Source organism: Micromys minutus (assembly GCF_963924665.1).
Source record: "Micromys minutus genome assembly, chromosome: 2".
Taxonomy (NCBI): domain Eukaryota; kingdom Metazoa; phylum Chordata; class Mammalia; order Rodentia; family Muridae; genus Micromys; species Micromys minutus.
Window position 1 is genome coordinate 49,602,221 of NC_137971.1, and position 17,786 is coordinate 49,620,006.

The window sequence follows — 17,786 nt, forward strand, 5'->3', positions numbered from 1 at the left end:
ATTTTAAATTCTTAACTCTGTTATATTTTATGTATTTGTTTACTTACCATATGTCATATGCACCTGTACACACTCATGAATGCCACATCACACATATAGAAACCAGAGGACAACCTGTGGGAATCTGTTCTCTCCTTCTACCATTCAGATCCCAGGGGTCATCAGACTTGACAGCAAGCACGTAGATGACCCCTTTACTATTAACATACCTGCTTAATTGACAAGTGTTAACAGTACATGTTTATGGGTTACACTGTCTTATGTTGATATATCCACACATAGAAGAAAGATTAAACTGAACTGATTAGCCTTTCGAGTCGGTGAGGGCATAAAAATCTGAGATCCCAGAAGCTTGCTTCAGACCAGTCCTTGCGTGCAGCTGTCATTGGGGGCTGCCTCTCCCCACATTCAGTCAGACTCTGAAGAGGTAACCAGAGCACAGGAACTACAAAGACTGAAGCAAGAGACGCTCTAAAGATGTTTCCTGTCAAAAATGACAGTTCTTGTCTTCTAATCACATCCCTCGGGAGGCTGAGGCAGGAGACTTATGAATTTGATGCTACACAGAGCAACTTTCCTTTGGATCTTCTTTGGATAGGACAGGGAAAGACACCATGGAATGAACTCTCAGCAGCATGGCTGCCTAAACAAGACCTGAACAGCAGCAACACCAGTTGCCATGCCAATGGGAACAGGGGAAATCTCAAAGGGCCTCACCCCTAGATGAAGAGCTACAGGTAATTAATGGCTGCTGAAAGAATTAGTCTCCCCCAGGGATGAGGCCCTGATTGGTCAAGGCCAACCTAATGGTATACAACATGCAGCACTAAGTGAACTCAGTAGGCTGTGTTTACACATTTCTTTACATATATGTATATATTTGTGTGTGTGTGTGTGTATATGTGTGTGTGTATGTATGTATGTATGTAAAAGTAATATAGAAAAGGAAGCCATGGAAAGGTAGGAGTGAGACATGGAAGGGGCTTAAGGGGGAGAGTGGAGAGGGGAAATTATACAACTACAGCCCATTTACATGAAACTAAAAATGAGCATTTAATTCCATTTTTTAAAACCTTTTTAAAGGGTGGTTTTAATTCTATCCTACCAGACCAACTGGAATTATTTGTTTAGATTTTTTTATTTGTTATTTTATTTATTTACATTTCAAATGTCCCCCTTCCGGGTTTCCCCTCCACAAACCCCACATCCCATCCCTCATCTCCTCTCCCCTGCCTCTATGAGGTTGCTCCCCCACCTGCCCACCCATCTCACCGAACCAGCGTCCCCCTATGTTGGGGCATCAAACCTCCACAGGACCAAGGGCCCCTCCTCCCATTGATGATGTCTTATCCCCTCCCAGATAAGGCAATCCTCTGCTACATATTCAGCTGGAGCCATGGGTCTCTCCATGTGCAATGTACTCTTGATTGGTGGTTTAGTCCGAGGTGGGGGGGCCTTGGGGGGCCTGGTTGGTTTATATTGTTGTTCTTCCTGTAAGTTGCAACCCCCTTTAGCTCCTTCAGTCCTTCTCCTAGCTTCTTCACTGGGGTCCCTTGCTCAGTCCAATAGTTGGCTGTAAGTATCCACACCTGTATTGGTCAGGCTCTGGCAGAGCCTCTCAGGGGACAGCTATACCTGTCAGCAAGCACTTCTTAGCATTAGCAACAGTCTGAGTTTGGTGACTGCAGATGGGATGGATTCCTAGGTGGAATAGTCTCTGAATGGCCTTTCCTTCAGCCTCTGCTCTATTCTTATTTTTAAATGAACAAGGTTGAATATTTTTATCTATTGGAGTAATGTTGTATGTCACCTGGGAAATCATTTATTGAATTTTTATATCTTCAGAGCTAAGATACATTTTGTTGTTGTTGTTATTGTTATTTGATTTAGAATAAATCCGGGGCTGGGGACATGGCTCAGTTAGTAAAGTGCTTTCCTAATGTACATTAAAACTATGATTTTAATCCCTCAACAACACATAAATTAGGAGTTCTAGGGGAGGTTCAAGGTCACCCTTAGCTACTTAATGAGTTCAAAGAATGCCAAGGTACATGAGATCCTATCTCAGAAATAAAAATTAAATTAAATCTAAAACAGTACAATTTAATAATTAGCAAAAAAGCCTTTTATAAGTATTTATTATTTCAAGAAATTTTGCTTATTGATTTAGTAACTATTCATGTAATAGTTAATATATCAAACTAAAAAAGCAAAAACAAAAGCCAAGGCCAATTAGTTAAATATGCAGGCCATTGAATAAACAGTTGTGATTTCATACATATTCCTGTGTGTTCTGACTTTCATTTCTTTTCATTGGCAATGGTTTTATAGACACTTGGTCCCCGGACCCAGCACAGCATAGGAGCAGACAGACAGCTGAGCACCCAGGAATGGACAGACAAAGTGCTGTGAGGCCTGCACAGAGTAACCTTGCTACTGGGCTCCTCACTCAGGAGCAGGCTGCTTACCTGGTGACCACTGTCAAGGAATGTGCTGATGACAGGTGACATCAAACACCAGATGCATCAGAAAGGAAGCTAGGCACCCCCCCCCCCCCGGTCACCTTCCCCCAGGATGACTATGATCAAATTTATATCCCCCGAGCATAGGGAAAGCTGGAGAATGAAATGATATTTTAGGGCTGGTGAAATGGCTCAGAATTTAAAGGCACTTGCCACATGGCCTGACAACCTGAGGTCAGTCCCCAGCACCCATATGATGACACCCATAAGTTGTCCTCTGACCTCCACACAAGCGGCACGGTGAGTGCACACACACACACACACACACACACTAAAATTTTTTAACTTTAAATATGTTTTATTTTAGTTATTAGCATAATAAACTGGCTATAAGTTTTCTATCATGTGTTATATATAATGCATGTGTGTCATATATATGTTATATGTAATTCATATAAAATAAAAACATAACCACATTAGTTAGAATACATAAAATATAGGTGAGAGATTATAGATTAGATTACATCAGATTAAATTGGGTAGAAAAGGGAAAGCGCTGCTTCATTTAGAGAGCCCCTCTGTTGGGGACCCTGAATCACCCTGCCCATGCCCATAGACTGATAGACAGATATCTAGGTAGGAAAGCATCAGTCTGTTGGCTAGGGAAGCAGCTTTAGAGCCTCACCAGATTCCTCTGGGTGAAACATCAACTAGTCCTCAGACTCTTGGCACCTAAAGAATCTATGATCCCCACCCACTACCCCCTTTCCATACCTAGAGCTCTGCTAGGCCACTTTGCCAATCAACAATAGAACTTCGTGCTGGTCTATCTCTACCATCCCTTCAGCTTGTCTTCCATGTGGTGGTCATCTAAAAGCAGAGTTATGTAACCCGCAGTTCACACTGTGAACAGCGCAACCTCGGCAGTAACTAGCCAAATATATGAGTGGATACACACTCAGAGCAAGGAAGGTGGTAGAAGGTGGGCAGGCACAGAGGGCAGGACCCAAGTGACTCACTGCGGAAGAAAGAACCTGCAGAGGCAAGCAACGGCGAGCATGCATCCTGGGAAAGGTCAACAAGAGAACTGTGTTGGTCTGTTAACCTCCAAATCCCCATAGCAAGCCTGCAGAAGAGAAGAGAACCAGTTTCCTCCCTGCAGAACAGAGACTCGCAGCAGCTTCATGGCCCACACCCCTCTAAGGGAACTTAGTCCCAAATGAAGAACCTGTTGGTTCTGCTGAGACACCCTCAAAAGGAACGTCCCCAGCTCTCACTCCCTGTCCCACCTTTCCATCCCCAAACTTCAGTTCAGTCACAACTTCCTGCAGACAGTGCCTGCCTTGCTGGGGAGCTAAGAAAGCACCCAGATTTGTTATATACCAAAGCCTAGCTCCACCATCCCAAAAGCCCTTGGGCTCCAGGAACAGAGACAGCCAAGTCATCTCATGACTGAATATAATTGGCAGCTTGAGGGTGGTGTTTAACCACAACATCCACTGTGTAGTCTTAAAGGACACATATGTGATGAGCAGATGTTTGCAGGCTGAGTGACAAACTGAAAAAATGACCCAAGACTTTCTGAAGGGCAGGACAGTTGACCCCTCAACCTTCCTTCCCAGGTTTCCAGCCTTGACCGTCACCTCCAAAACACCTTTTGTTGATGGGATAGATGGAATTACTGGCTTGAGAAAGCCAACACCTATAAGGTCCTACCCAAATCCAGGTATGTCCCCCAAAGAAAGATTCAACAGGGCAAAAGGTAAACACGGTGTGGCTTGTTAGGGCAGAAAAACTAGAAAGTGATGGCCATCAACAAGGTACTGGAAAACTAAGTCATAGCAGAGCCATACAACCTGAAATTCTGCAGCATGAAAGAAGATCAAATACATTTATAAGTAACAAGATTTCAGTGGGTCAAATGCTTCCTGTGTATTCAGTCGTAAAGAACTGAGTTCAGTCCCTTAGCATTAAAGCCAGGAATAGCAGCACGCAAAGGGAACCAAAGCACTGGGAAGGAGGAGACAAGGGGGTCCACGGGACTCAAGATTCAGCAACTCTAGACAAAATGATGAGCTCCAGGTTCAGTGAGAGAACCTGCAAAAAAATAAAGTGTAGCCTGGTTTGGTACCTTTAATCTGAGCACTCAGTAGATGGAGTTCTGTGAGTTCAAGGACAGCTTGGTCTACATAGTGAGTTTTAGGCCAGGGTTACATAGAGACCCTGTCCCAAAAAAACAAGATGGAGAGAGACAGTAGAAAACAGTAGATGTCAACATCTGGTCTCTAAACATTCCCACACAGGCTAGAGCACCTATACACACACACACACACACACACACACACACACACACATTTGATAGCACAAGACATAACATTAAATGGGGAAAGCAAGATCAGACGTCTACTAAGGCCAGCTTCAGTTATGTAGCAAGTTCCAGGCCAACATGGGCTTCATGAGACCCTGTCTTTAAAAAAAAAAAAAAAAGAGCAGTGAGGTAGAAAGAGGTTCAGCAGACAAGGGTAACTTGCTATACAAACCTGACCACCTGAATTCACTTAAAGGTCCCTGGAACCATGTAAAGATGGAAGGGGAGTTCCAACTCCACAAAGATGCCTTCTGATCACTATACATGGGCCAGGTAGTACATGCATATACAATAAGAATAAGTAAAAAGTCAGAAAGAATTAAACAAGCAAAAAAGAAATGCACAGACCTCACAATAAGTGTAGATTGGCTATAAACTTTTTGAAGAAGATTACACTGGGTTTGCTCTAATCCTAGGCAGAGACTGTGCACTTTAACATTTAAAACTTTAAACTGCACTGTGTCTTCATGCAGCTGTGTCATAGTTGTCCTGGGCTATGGCTAACTACTTGAATTCTGTCGCCTAGGTAAATATGCATTAATTATAATTTAGAGATCTCCTTTCAGCATTTTAGAGTCAGTGGGATAGATATGTGACCACGGTGGGGAATGGCCCTTGTAGATTCATGTATTTGAATTCTTGGCCCAAAGAGAGTGTTACTTTTAGAGTGTGGCCTTGTTGGAGGAAGTGTAGGCTTTAAGGTCTCTGGAGCTCAAGTCCATGCTCTTCCTGCTGCCTGCTGATCTGGATGCAGCCTCTGCTACTTCCACAGCACCATGTCTGTCTGCGAGCCGCCATGCTTCTGCCATGACAGTAACGGACTCAACCTCTGAAGTCAGCCCCAGCTAAATGTCTTCCTTTATACAAGTTGCCATGGGCAGGGTGCCCGGTCAGTCAGTAGTGGCACACTCCTTTAATCCCAGCACTCAGGAGGCAGAAGCAGGCTCATCTCTGTGAGTTCGAGGCCAGCCTTGTCTATAGAATGAGATCCAGGAGACAGAGATGAGATGAGTCAGTGGTTAAGAACATTGGATGCTCTTCCTGAGGACCTGGGTTCAGTTTCTTGCACCGAACACGGCAGCTTACAACTGACTGTAATTCCAGTTTTATGGGATCTCAGGCATGCACACAGTGCACCAAAATATATATTAGCAGAACACTCATACACATAAAATTTTTTAAATTTTTAATTAAAAAGAAGTAAAGTTCGAAGGGTCTGGGCATCATCACTGCTAAACAAAACAACCAACTGCTCAGAAGGCGCCAAGCCGAGGAGGGTTCTAGATCAAAGCAAAGGTCAGCCTTGGGGCAGAAGAAAATCAAACTCATGAGGGACAATCTGTTCTGTTTGACAGCTCTTTCTTGAGCAATCTCAGAGCTAGGTACTGGGGAGGACACCGAGACTAGCCTCTACAGCTTCCCCCACAGTTGACCTTATGAGCTGACCCCAACCTGTGGTCTGACCAGTCCTTCTGTGGCCCAGCAGGATCACTAGGCTCAGAATGGCCCACCCAGAGCCTCCAACCTGCTTTCTGGGCCGTGCTGGGACTTGTTCCCCAGCTTCTGTCTTTTGGGATAGGCTAAACCCTGAAGCCAGGGGATAAACATCTGGTCTTAAGCAATAGCACCTGGGAGTACCTGGTGGAGGCCACTAGAGGCTTCACCCCTCCCTTCTGTCATTGCCATTAGATTCATAAGAGAGGACAAGAAAAGGGCTCACTAGGAGACAATGAACATGGCTGAACAACCTGGCACCCACATGCATAATCACATGTTATTCACACATGCTGCTTGCATGGTGTTGGGGAGGGCCCAGCTGACCTAAGGACTTAGGAATCCAAATAACCAGGTTAAATGTCCATGCAATCGGTCCCCTCAGGCTGTGAAGGAGGCTCTTCCTGACCTTGTCTGAAACCAGGCCTGAAGTATTTATATCACTCCCAAAGACTCCTAGCCCAGACCTCAAAGCTCTTCATCAATCTAGGGATCAGGACTCTGCAAACACAGTCATAGCTACTGCAGGAAGGAGGCTCATGGGACCAGCAGACGATATGCCCACTCAATACCACCATTATGGTGCTAGTAATCAAGTGGCTTCTCTTTCCCAAGGAATGTGTCTTTACACAATATACCTGTCCCCGGTGCAGCCACTGATAGCAGTCCCTAGCCCTCCCCCAGGTGCTAAGCAAGCTTAGGGTTCTATCCTGGAATTCAAAGTGTTAGGTTAGGGGTGCTTTAGGGAGGAGCTGCTGCTGGAATATAAGATGTTGGGCTCTGTGGAGTTAAGAGGAGCAGGAGTTCCACAGATCCCGGGCAGGGGAAAGGCCCATCTCTGTCAAACAGAGCTCTCCCAAGGGTTAGGATAGAAGAACTTGTCTCATACTCTTGGTGGTAGCAATCTGGCAACCACAGCCCAAAGACAAACTTCCAGCCCCTGGGCACTGAGTCTGAACAAAGCCATCACCCAAGAACAGCATTGTCCTTCCATGACCTGAGCCGGAAACCCAGTGAGAAAGGAAGAGTAAAGTGAGGAGAGAAGCCCCGTTAAGTGAACTTGGGAGGAGGAGGAAGTTGTCGAAGGGAACAAATGAAGACCCATGGCGGGAACTAATGCAGGTCCAGGCCATCTTGAAAACCCAATAACTTAAGCCCTGTAGCAAGACCTCCACAAAGCAGAAGGTGCACACTACAGACCTGTGTGTGTGTGTGTGTGTGTGTGTGTGTGTGTTTGTCTGTGTCTGTGTGTGTGTCTGTGTGTCTGTATGGAAGTTTGAATAGAATTTGTGGAAACGAAGGTGTGGATTCCAATAAAGCCAGGTTTCATGCTAAGACATGAGAGCACCGGAGAAGTAAAAGAGTTAACACTGAACATGGCCGTGGGAAGCCAGGAGACTAAGGTAAAGCCTGGGAATGGCTAACACTTGAGAACTGTCAACATCATGAAAGAATAAGAAAGAATGGCCAAGGAAAGAAAACAGGAAAGAGTTGAGTATGGGAGAGCCCTAGAGAGAATGGAGCAAGAAGGGGAAGGCCATAGGGTAAAGGCAATAGAGAGGTCAAGTCACATGAAAACTGAAGGTGCTTTCAACCAGCAGGACTCAGGGCTGCCCTGGGTAGGAACAGATCGATCCTGCCTGATCTGGGACCTGGGTCTCTGATGTGTACTATGGAGAAGTCTTTGTTCATGTCTACTGTATGAAGGCCCTAACCTGGCCAGCAATGCCCAGGAATCGATTGACTTTGTGACTTGAAGTCTAGCCAGTTTCCTTGGAGGCAGTAGGAGGGACCTAGTGATACCTCAGAGTCTTGGGCCTTTGTCCTTCCCTGTGATTTCTGAAGGATCTTCAGCCTCTGGTTCTCCAGGATTGGCAAATCTACAATTGCTTTCTAGAACCTAGAGTGCTCAGTGCTTGACTTCGAAGAGAGGACACAGGTGTCCACAGTTCCACGACCTCTGACCTGAGTTCTTCCCCACTGCCTGAACACCCCACAAGTGGCCTATTGTGTAAGCTCAGTTTCAACAGGAACAGAAACTGGATTTATGAAAAGAGATTGTTTGCTTATTCCATGGAGAAGATGACCAAGTAAATAATGTGATTTTCTAATTGGAGCACAATCTCTGCCCCCTACCTCTGTGGGCTGCCAGGAACATATAAAAGGCCACACACATACCCACATATACCCACACGTTACATCTGCCCACATCTACAGACAGCCAGAGCCTCCAGCCTCTACCATGAAGATCGCCATCACAATTGCCTTGCTATTGCTGTCCATCTGCTGCAGCTCAGGTGAGTGCCCAGGGTCCCTTTCCCAAGATAAGAAGGCCGTGGCCAGTCCCTCTGTGGCTGCTTGGAAGGCCTGGGTATGCTGACTCTCAGGAACATTGAATCTGATAACCAATGCTATTTTGTGATCTTGAGGAAAGCCTTGAACCTCTGCACTCCAGGGACTGGGGAGGCCTTGTGGGGAAGCTGCAGAGAGCCGATCTAGACCAGCACATCTGTCCAAAATGGAATAGGAATAAGGAGCCCTTGGAAGCCTGGACTAGGACTGGCTTAAAATGCTAAGAGATCTTGATGCAGCCACCAGGCTAGGGGCGGGGGATGGGGGGTTCCCACCCAACTCTGGCATTCAGTCTGACAGGGAAGTACAGGCTCATGTCCTCAAACCCAAGGCAAGGTCTCTTGTTCTGGGAGGAGAGTAATATTCCAGAAAAAGATCTTCCCTTTGGAAAACTGCCAGCTTCGGGTGTAGTTTTCTAAACATTCTGTCCTCTGGAGAACGGATTAGAGGTCTCTGAAGAGCTGCTGCTATCACTATGCAGAAAGGAATGGGACATGAGGACAGGAGATGGATGGACAGATGGAGGGAGGGAGGATGGAGGGAAAGGGGAGTCAACCTATCGCCCTCCCGGCATCTTGTGCTTTGGGAATGGAGTTGGAAAAACACTTCTCTCATTAGCTTCTCCCACTCCTTCCGGATAATGCTGTATTGTTTTTCTAAAAACAAACCCTAATTAATGTACTTGGAAGGGTTCATAATCCCCATGGACACAGGTTTTATAACCCCGAACCTAGAGGCAGTGGAAGCAGTGTTTTTATCAAGTACCTTTTTTTATTTGTCCTCAGGGGGAAAGACAGCATTGTGAATTAAAATATGAATTGGATATCAGTGCTGGGCATAGAGGAGGGTGGCTCAGCAAGACAGAGCTGAGGCAGGTGAAGGAATGGTAGGATATTAGCATATCATTGTGCTAACATATTAAAAACACTGACAGTAAAACTCTCTAATGCCACTTACCGTATGGTAGTCCCTGACCTCAGCCATCTTACATACTATCCTTTTCATCTTCATAACAACCCAGCGAAGTAGAGATGTTCTGCCCATTTTTCAGAGTAGAAAACTGAGCCACTGGAAAATGGAACGCCCTGCCTGGTGATGATATTATAGAGAGAGTTCAGATTGGCGTGACCATTCTTTTGGTTTGAGGCAGGGTCTCGTTCTGGTCTGAATTCACAACCATCCTGCCTCAGCCTCCCTGGTACTGTGAGTTATATAACAGGTGTGAGTTATCTTGCCCATCTGCCATGGCCATTAGCCGGAGTGGCCATTTGGAGTAGGAATAGGGTCCTGAGAATTGGCCATGAAGCCAAATTTGCAAGCAATGCAGAGAATTCCAGGGCAGGAAATGTGAGCAGGTTAGAAGCAGAGCGAAGGTAGGAAATCATGTTCCCAAGCAAACAGCACAATCCAGTCAGCACCACAGTTGCAGGGAACTTGGTGGGTAAGAAGCTGCCTGCAAACTGACTGTGCCATCGGACGAGATCCTTTGTACGCCTTCATCTTCCAGGCCGGGTCTGGGGACCCGCAAGGGCTGTGTTGCATGCTCTTGTAACATGGCCCAGACCACTGCTAGCCAAGTGTGTGGGATATTCTGGTAGAAAGCAAGACTCCCAGAGGCCTCCTCCATGTTCCTACCCTGCCAGAACAACAGCTTTGGTTACACACTCTGTCTAGAATGATGGCAGAAACAATGGCCAACCCAAGCCAGGAATCCAAAGGCAGCTCAGGAAAGCCACAAAAGCTGGCTGTAACCTAGAAAGTCCTCACATGGCGCCAAATTTTCAGCCTCCCCAGAGCTTACTCTACCACCCAAAGGCTGCTTTCCCTTGCTGACCAGACTGGTCCAGCAGAATGCTGGCCTATCGGCTTCTAGACAAGGGGCTGCATCCACGTGCTTTCTTTTGTCTGCACTCCAGCTTCTTCGGACATCTGCCCAGGATTCCTTCAAGTCCTTGAGGCTCTCCTCATGGGCTCAGAGTCTAATTATGAGGCATCCCTGAAGCCTTTCAACCCTGGCTCAGACCTGCAAAATGCAGGAACCCAGTTGAAGAGACTGGTGGATACCCTCCCACAAGAGACCAGAATAAACGTCATGAAGCTCACGGTACGCAACATCCTAGCCATTTACCCTTCCTTTTTATTTGTGGGTGTCTGTGTGTGTCTGTGTGTATGTGTGTGTGTGTGTGTGTGTGTGTGTGTGTGTGTGTGTGTGTGTGTGTGTGTCGCACACATGGAGGTAAAAGGAAAATCTTTAAGGAGCTGAGTCTTTGCTTCCACCATGTGGGTCCTGTGGCTCAAACTCAGACAGTCAAGGGTGATGGCAGAAGCATTTGTAGCTATGACATTTTACCTGCTTTTTAAAATTAAGGTCTTTGAGAAAAACATCAACTTCTCTCAGAACTTACTGTGGCTTTTGTCTGCAAAGTCTCTGCACCACGATTCTGTCTGCCTCTGAGATTAACTCACTGTTGGGGGGTGGGTTCTTTATTCTAGGAAAAAATCCTAACAAGTCCTCTGTGTAAGCAAGATTTAAGAGTCTGAAGCTCACTGGATTTCAGAGACATTCTACTGCTACAGGCCCCTGTCACTGCCCTTGACCTCCCTACACCAACCCCACCTTCCTCTTTGCAATAAAGTGTGAGCATCTCACTTGCCTGTGTACACTGGTGTTGTTCTGCACCTGCTGAGCCAGAAGGTTGGTCCTGGAATGAGTGAGGTGAACGGGAACTAGGGGAGGGCAGCTGAGTCCTGCTGTTGGGGCCACACAAGAAATTCCAGAAGGCTTCTTTCCTCCACACCTGTCCTTTACCATCTGTGCCTATGGAGGGCTACCCCTGCACTGCCCTCCGGCTAGGTCCGACCATGTATTCAACATCCTAAGCCAGCCTGTCTAACAGACCTGTGAAACCATCCTTCCCTCCCCATATCTGGTCCTAACTGTTACTGGATTCTAACTCCGTCCTCTGGTCTACACTATTCCAGTCAGGAGCCTGATAGGTATCCCTTAGCCCTTCCTTGTCCAATCAGCTGAAGTCATTCGCTCCCTCCATACCCACTCCACACCATCATCCCTGGCTCCTACAACCCCAGAGGCCCCTTTACAGGTTGCCAGCTGACTTACTGCTATGCACCCACCACAGGGAGTTTAATCACATGTAAACTCTTAGCCGTGTTCCCACATTTCAGCCTTTAAAGTATACAACATATTAACCATAAACGTTCAAGCTCAGCACAAGGCCCATTACCAGCCGTTGTCTCCCTCTTCCCAATTCGTACATCCCTTCTCTCCGACCCTTAGTTTCTAAAAGCCAAGCCCCACCTCAGGACCTTCGTACAGACATACACAATATCGGCTGCCCAAAAAGGGGTTGTTGATGGGCATAGAGCCTCCACTGGAGCCGGGCTACACCGTCCGAAGAAGCTGTATAAAGAGTAGGGATAGGGGGCGTGTGCAGAAGAGCTGTATGTAGAAATAAAAAGGGCTGAGGCAGAGGGCACGCGAACTAGGAGGCTATGGAAGAAAATGCAAGTCAGGCAGCAGCCCAGCGCCTAGAAGTACCGGCCACAGCTGCTCCTGCGTCACAGCCACGAGGGGGCAGTGTAGTCCACGCTCCTGCTCCCTGCGAGTTTGGGGACTCAGACCCTGCACCAACCCTTTGACTTCCTGGACAGAGCGAATCACCCGTCATTCTCTAGCATCGGTTTTGAATCATTTCATCTGACTTCTAACATTTTATTTGGGTGGAGGGCTTTTTTTAATCAAAATTCTGAGGGAAACCACGGGAAAGGCACACGAAAAATGTGGCACGGCTGAGGCCTTTCAGTGACCGACTGGGCCAGTCCTTTTGGAATTAGGAGTAATTCCACTACCAACAGGACCCTGAGAGCCATCCTAACATATCTAGACTCTGATATGGCCCTGAAGACTGAGAGGACCAAGAATTGGCCCATCTGCCTGGTTTTAAAGTCCCATAGCAGAAACTGCGACCTTACAAGCTTTAGTTAGCACATCTCTTTTTATTTCTCAACCACCCAGAGCAGAGGCCCAGCTCCTGCCCTGCTGATGGTAGAACCTTCCACACAGGAATCTCCGGGGGCAGTAAACTAGGGACTGTGATCAGAAAAGTCCACCATAAACACCTATTTGTCTACACAATGCTAAAGCCACCACACCCACTCCTTCATTTCAGCCACAGAGGAAGGGCTGGGATTGTAAAAATTCCAGGGCAGGTCAGGGGGATTGGTGATTCCAAAAGAGATTATTTGTGGAAGGCTGGGCCCTGGTAGGGACCTGCCCCACTCCTTCACTCCCAAGGCCCCAGATTCTTCTGTGCCCAGGTCATTCTGTCTAAGATGCATACTTTGTCTCCTTCCGACTACCCACCCAGGTGAGCACTATTTAAATGGACGAGGTCCAAGGCCATAAAAAGTTCCGAATTTTAACTACGTATTTGCTGGCAGGAAAGCATTTGCCTTACACAAACACAATGCAAGGACTGGGGATAAAAAGGAAATACTATTCTATTGCAGTGGATCTCTGCCTTAAGAGGGCTTTGGCAATGTGTAAGAATGTGCATTAACCCAGAGAAACATACATACCTTAGGTTCTTCATATGCAGAATGCAGGGTAGGAAAGAAAGTGTTTACTGTGCAAACATAAAGACCCAAATGTCATGACCCATGAAAGCTGCTGGTCATGCAACTCCACACCCAATAAGAAAACCTGTCTCGGGGGATAAATAACACCCAAGACTGACCACACACACACACACACACACACACAAATGGCAAAATGCACAAATGAACTGACCACAACCACAGAAAGGATGAATTATCTGTGCAGAGTAAATGAAATTGGACCAAAGTAGGAATTGGGCATTGGGTTTTTTTTTTTGTTTGTTTGTTTGTTTGTTTGTTTGTTTGTTTGTTTTTTCCCCTGACCTGCCAAGCTAAGATCTTGATCCTGCTCATAGGCCAAGGTCCTGCCAAGGCCAGTTTGGTTTGATGCTGTTGATGATGTTGATGATGTTGTTTTAAGGAACCACAAACTAAGAGTGGTTTTTACATTTCAAAAATGAAGAGAGGCTGGGGGTAGTGATGCCTGCCTTTAATCCCAACACTCAAAGGCAGACAGTCTGAGTTCTAGGTCAGCCAGAGCTACTGAGACCATCTGGGGGTCGGGGAGAGTCCTACTCTTCATATATATATTCAGCCATCCTCACGATGAATATGCCAAACAAAAACACAGGCAGGTAGCGTACAAATATGTCCTTCCTGCATTTGAAAAATATTAAACAAAGACTATGAAGACAAGGTTTTAAATGTTTCGGAGTCAAACAAACAAAAAGATTTAAAGCAGCACCGAGAGGCACACACTGTAACCCCAGCACTTGAGAGGCAATGACAGATGGATCTTTACAAATTTAAGACCAGCTTTGTCTTTAAAAAGTCACTAGCCAGGTATAGTGGAACACACCTCTAACCCTGGCATCCAGGAGGCTAAGGTAGACAGATGGCTGTGAGTTCAAGGCCAGTTTGGGTAAGTAACAAGTTCCAGGCCAGCTCAAAACTACTTAGTGAGACTGTGCTTCTGCCTCAAGAAAGAAAGAAAGGGAGGGAGGGAGGAAGAAGGGATCAAGGGGAGAGGGAGAAAGAGAAAAAGGCAAGAAAGGGAAAGAAAAAAGAAATTTAGCACTCTTAATTTTAACATTCATAACTCTGAGGAACCTGAGGAAGAGAAAGGCTATATTTCTTGGTGGCTTTGTGAAGAACTATGAATCTGGGAGAGGAAAAAAAAAAGTTAAAACTATGCTACCCCCATCATCTTCAACCACAGGAATTTTAGCCTGGAAGGTCTCGACAGAGGGACCGCCATTGCAGACTGGGGAGCTCAGCTGGTTATAACCTGGATCCATTGATTATCTGGAAAGCTGCTGTTTGACACGTGAGACAGAGCGAGCCTGGCAGAAAACTCTGTGACTCACAAGGCAGGAAGGGGAAAGCAAAACCAGCCCTCTTCGGCCTTATCAAGATGAAGGGGATAAAATGCTCTCCAGTTTGCAGCTGACACCAGGCATGCTGTTTGTGAATACCAAGGCAGCTGTGGGTAGTAATTCACCACTGCGTGATCAGTTGCTCCAAAGGGCTTCAAACAGATGATAAAAGACACGGTGATTGCCGATGATAGGGGCCAGGCAAACAATGCGCCCTGAAACCTGTAATTAGGGGACTGGGCCTCCCAAGGGCTTACTGAATAGATCAACAGGCTTATGAGAATGTGAGACTAGAGTTGTCAGTAGCCAGCCACCCAGCTTACTTCCGAGAACTAAAATTATAAAATTAGGGTATATGTGAAAGAAAAATCTTGGAAATAGATTCAGCAAAGCAAGCACAGTTGCTTCAGAACTGATAACCTGGAGCTAGAATCTTGGATTTGTTTCCCTGGCCAGTAAACAGGTGCCCAGCCCAGCACACAGGCATTAAGGCTTTTACAAAATACCTGAAGCTTTGTGCCCATAGCAAACAACCACCCTGTAGACTGACTACAAGGCTTCATCTACCATAGCGCTTCCAGGGGCAGGGGAGTCCTAGAGGAGTCCTATCAGCAAAGCAGGTACTCTGTCACCCTCAGGACAGAAATTCCATCAGAGGTGCCATGGATTAAATGGGGGTGAGGAGTAGATCTTGGGGGAGAAGAAAGAACCGTGGGGTACTGACTTCTGGTTTTCTAACCTTAGGTTTCCATTTCGCCTCAGTCCATGTTAACCTGGAATTCAGCCCTTTTCTCTGCTCCACTGCCTTCAGAAGGCCTTCAGCATGTTGCCTGGATTATTGCAAGTGACCTGGGAATTTGTTTCCTACAGTTGTCTAACATATTACCACAAAGTTAATGGCTTAAAACACTACACACACACACACACACACACACACACACACACACAGCTTAAGAGGCCAAAAAGCCAACACACGTTATACTGGCTTTAGATCAAGATGTGAACAACTAGACTTGGTGGCTCACACCTATAACCTCAGCACTTGAGGCACTGGAGCAGACAGGTTGCTATGACTTTGGGGCCTGCCTCAGCAAGGAAGAAAAAACAAAGAAGGCAGGGCCTGGCTCAGTGGGTAAAGTGATTGCTGCACCAGAACCCCCACACTCACACAAAAGTTAATGAATTAATTAGTAAATTGATTAATTAATTAATCAGCCAGATGTGGCAGCAGGCCTGTGAGCCCAGCGCTGGGAGGTGAATTAGGGAGACATTCAGTCCTTCCCGGCTCCCAGTCTCCTGTGGGAGGAAGCACAGACTCCTCATGAAAAGCCCCATTTCCTGCTCAGCTTCAGATCCTGCTGTCCCACCGTGCCTTTGGCTTGCAGCCCCAACCTCCCTACTGTCCTCACTTAAGCTAGGTGAGTTGCAATCATACTCACATGTTAATATCTGAAACCAGAAACAAACTGCATTTTATTCACGCCTCCATCCCTTTGCACGAGCAGTTCCTGAGCATCTGCCCTTCCCAGCATTCCCAGGTGAACCAGTTTCCATCCTTCACTGCCACGGAGCAGTCAAGACACACCTATACTTCGAGGCTCACCAGAAGTTCACATTCAGGGAGGCATCCTCAATTTCCATTTACTAAATTGGGCCACCTTAAGATTCCTTCAAGTATCTGCACTTACGGGGCCTTGGATGCAGTGTGGTGGTAAAGCGGCCTTCTAGTCTGCACAAAGCCCTGGTGCACCCTGGTGACTGCAGCACTTGGGAGGTGGAGACAAGAGGACCGGAAGCCCAAGGTCATCTTCTCTTACACTGTAGATACCAGACAGCCTGAGATATATAAGATCCCGTCTTGAATTTAAAAAAAACAGAGGCACACAAAAGGAAAGCACGGGCCCACATATAAGCCTGCAATGCACAACTTCTGAGCGTCCAACGTAGTGGTCCTTAGCCTTCCTAATGCTATGGTGGTCCTTCAATATAGATCCTTATGTTTTGGTGATCCCCACCCCCAGCCATAAAATTATTTACATTGTTACTTTCTAACCATAATTTTACCACTGTTATGAATCATAATGTAAGCATCTGATATGAAGACTGTCTACTGGGACCCCCAGGGGTCACAGCACATAGGTCGAGAATGACCACCGAAGCTGGAGCAATATGAAAATTAAGACAGCAAGTTCCATCCCAGGGCTTGAGATGCTTTTTATTCCTCTCTGATTCTAGACAAGACCACATCAATCAATGACCAAGTGGCCCCAGAGAGAATACCAGAGCCACCCAAAAATGACCTGTATAAACCATAGGCAGCTGGTTATAAGCAAAATTCCAAAGAGCTTGGAATGCATTCAGCCCTGTGGGCCCACCTTCTTCTTTCTAATGAAGATGAAATCAGGTCGCAGAGCCAGATTCTTCTGAAACTACAAGTTGCTTTGAAATGTATTCACTTCATGCCTGATAAGTTTTAAGGCCTGGCTATTTTTTTTTTACTTTGTGGATGATGTTAAATATTAACCAGATAGTTTTTTTTTTTTTTAAAGATCTTTGAACGTCTGCCATCAGAGGACAGAATTTCAGACTGTACTCAAGTACATCATCAATGCTGGAATGGTTTGGAAAGTCCTAGGTCTAGAGCAACGTAATGACTGACGGCTAAAGTTCTATTTCTACCTGCTTCAGATTAATCAAGAGAAAGAGAAGGGAGTGAGGGAGAGAAGAAAGAGGAACAAAAAGACAGAGGGACGTGTGGAAATTCTGCCTGGCTCCTCAGCCATACAGACAAGCTGTCATGTGCTGACTCTGAAAACTGAATAAAATGTGACAAGAATGTTGTATGCTGGTGGCCAACCCTCTCAGGAATGCGAGCAAGCCAGGGAAGAAAACAGAACAGACCCCTACTGAGTCAACAGGGCAACCTGTAATCCCAGCACTCCCTAGGCTGAGGCGGGAGGATTGTAAATTTGAAGCCTGTTTCATTATTTTGAGACCATCTCAAAATACAAATAAGTAAGCAAAACCTACCAAGGGGGTCACAGAAGGGATGATGCTTGACAAATGTTTATTGGGTGGATAAGTCGCCTAAACCCATAGCTGCGGAAGCACATCCTA

The 17,786-nt window shown here is 46.2% G+C and overlaps 1 protein-coding gene and 1 pseudogene across 2 annotated transcripts in view; one reads left to right on the top strand and one right to left on the bottom strand.

Moving 5' to 3' along the window:
- Nucleotides 1-17,786, bottom strand: part of LOC308417584 (RNA-binding protein 42-like) — a 431,329-nt pseudogene that overhangs the window by 265,132 nt on the left and 148,411 nt on the right. The gene's annotated exons all lie outside the window — the stretch shown is intronic.
- On the top strand, nt 8,567-11,217 carry SCGB1A1 (secretoglobin family 1A member 1; the record flags this gene model as incomplete). Its single annotated transcript, XM_080912054.1, has 3 exons — nt 8,567-8,621; nt 10,593-10,780; nt 11,170-11,217. 3 exons carry the CDS (start codon nt 8,567-8,569, stop codon nt 11,215-11,217), a joined length of 291 nt encoding a protein of 96 aa, XP_080768180.1.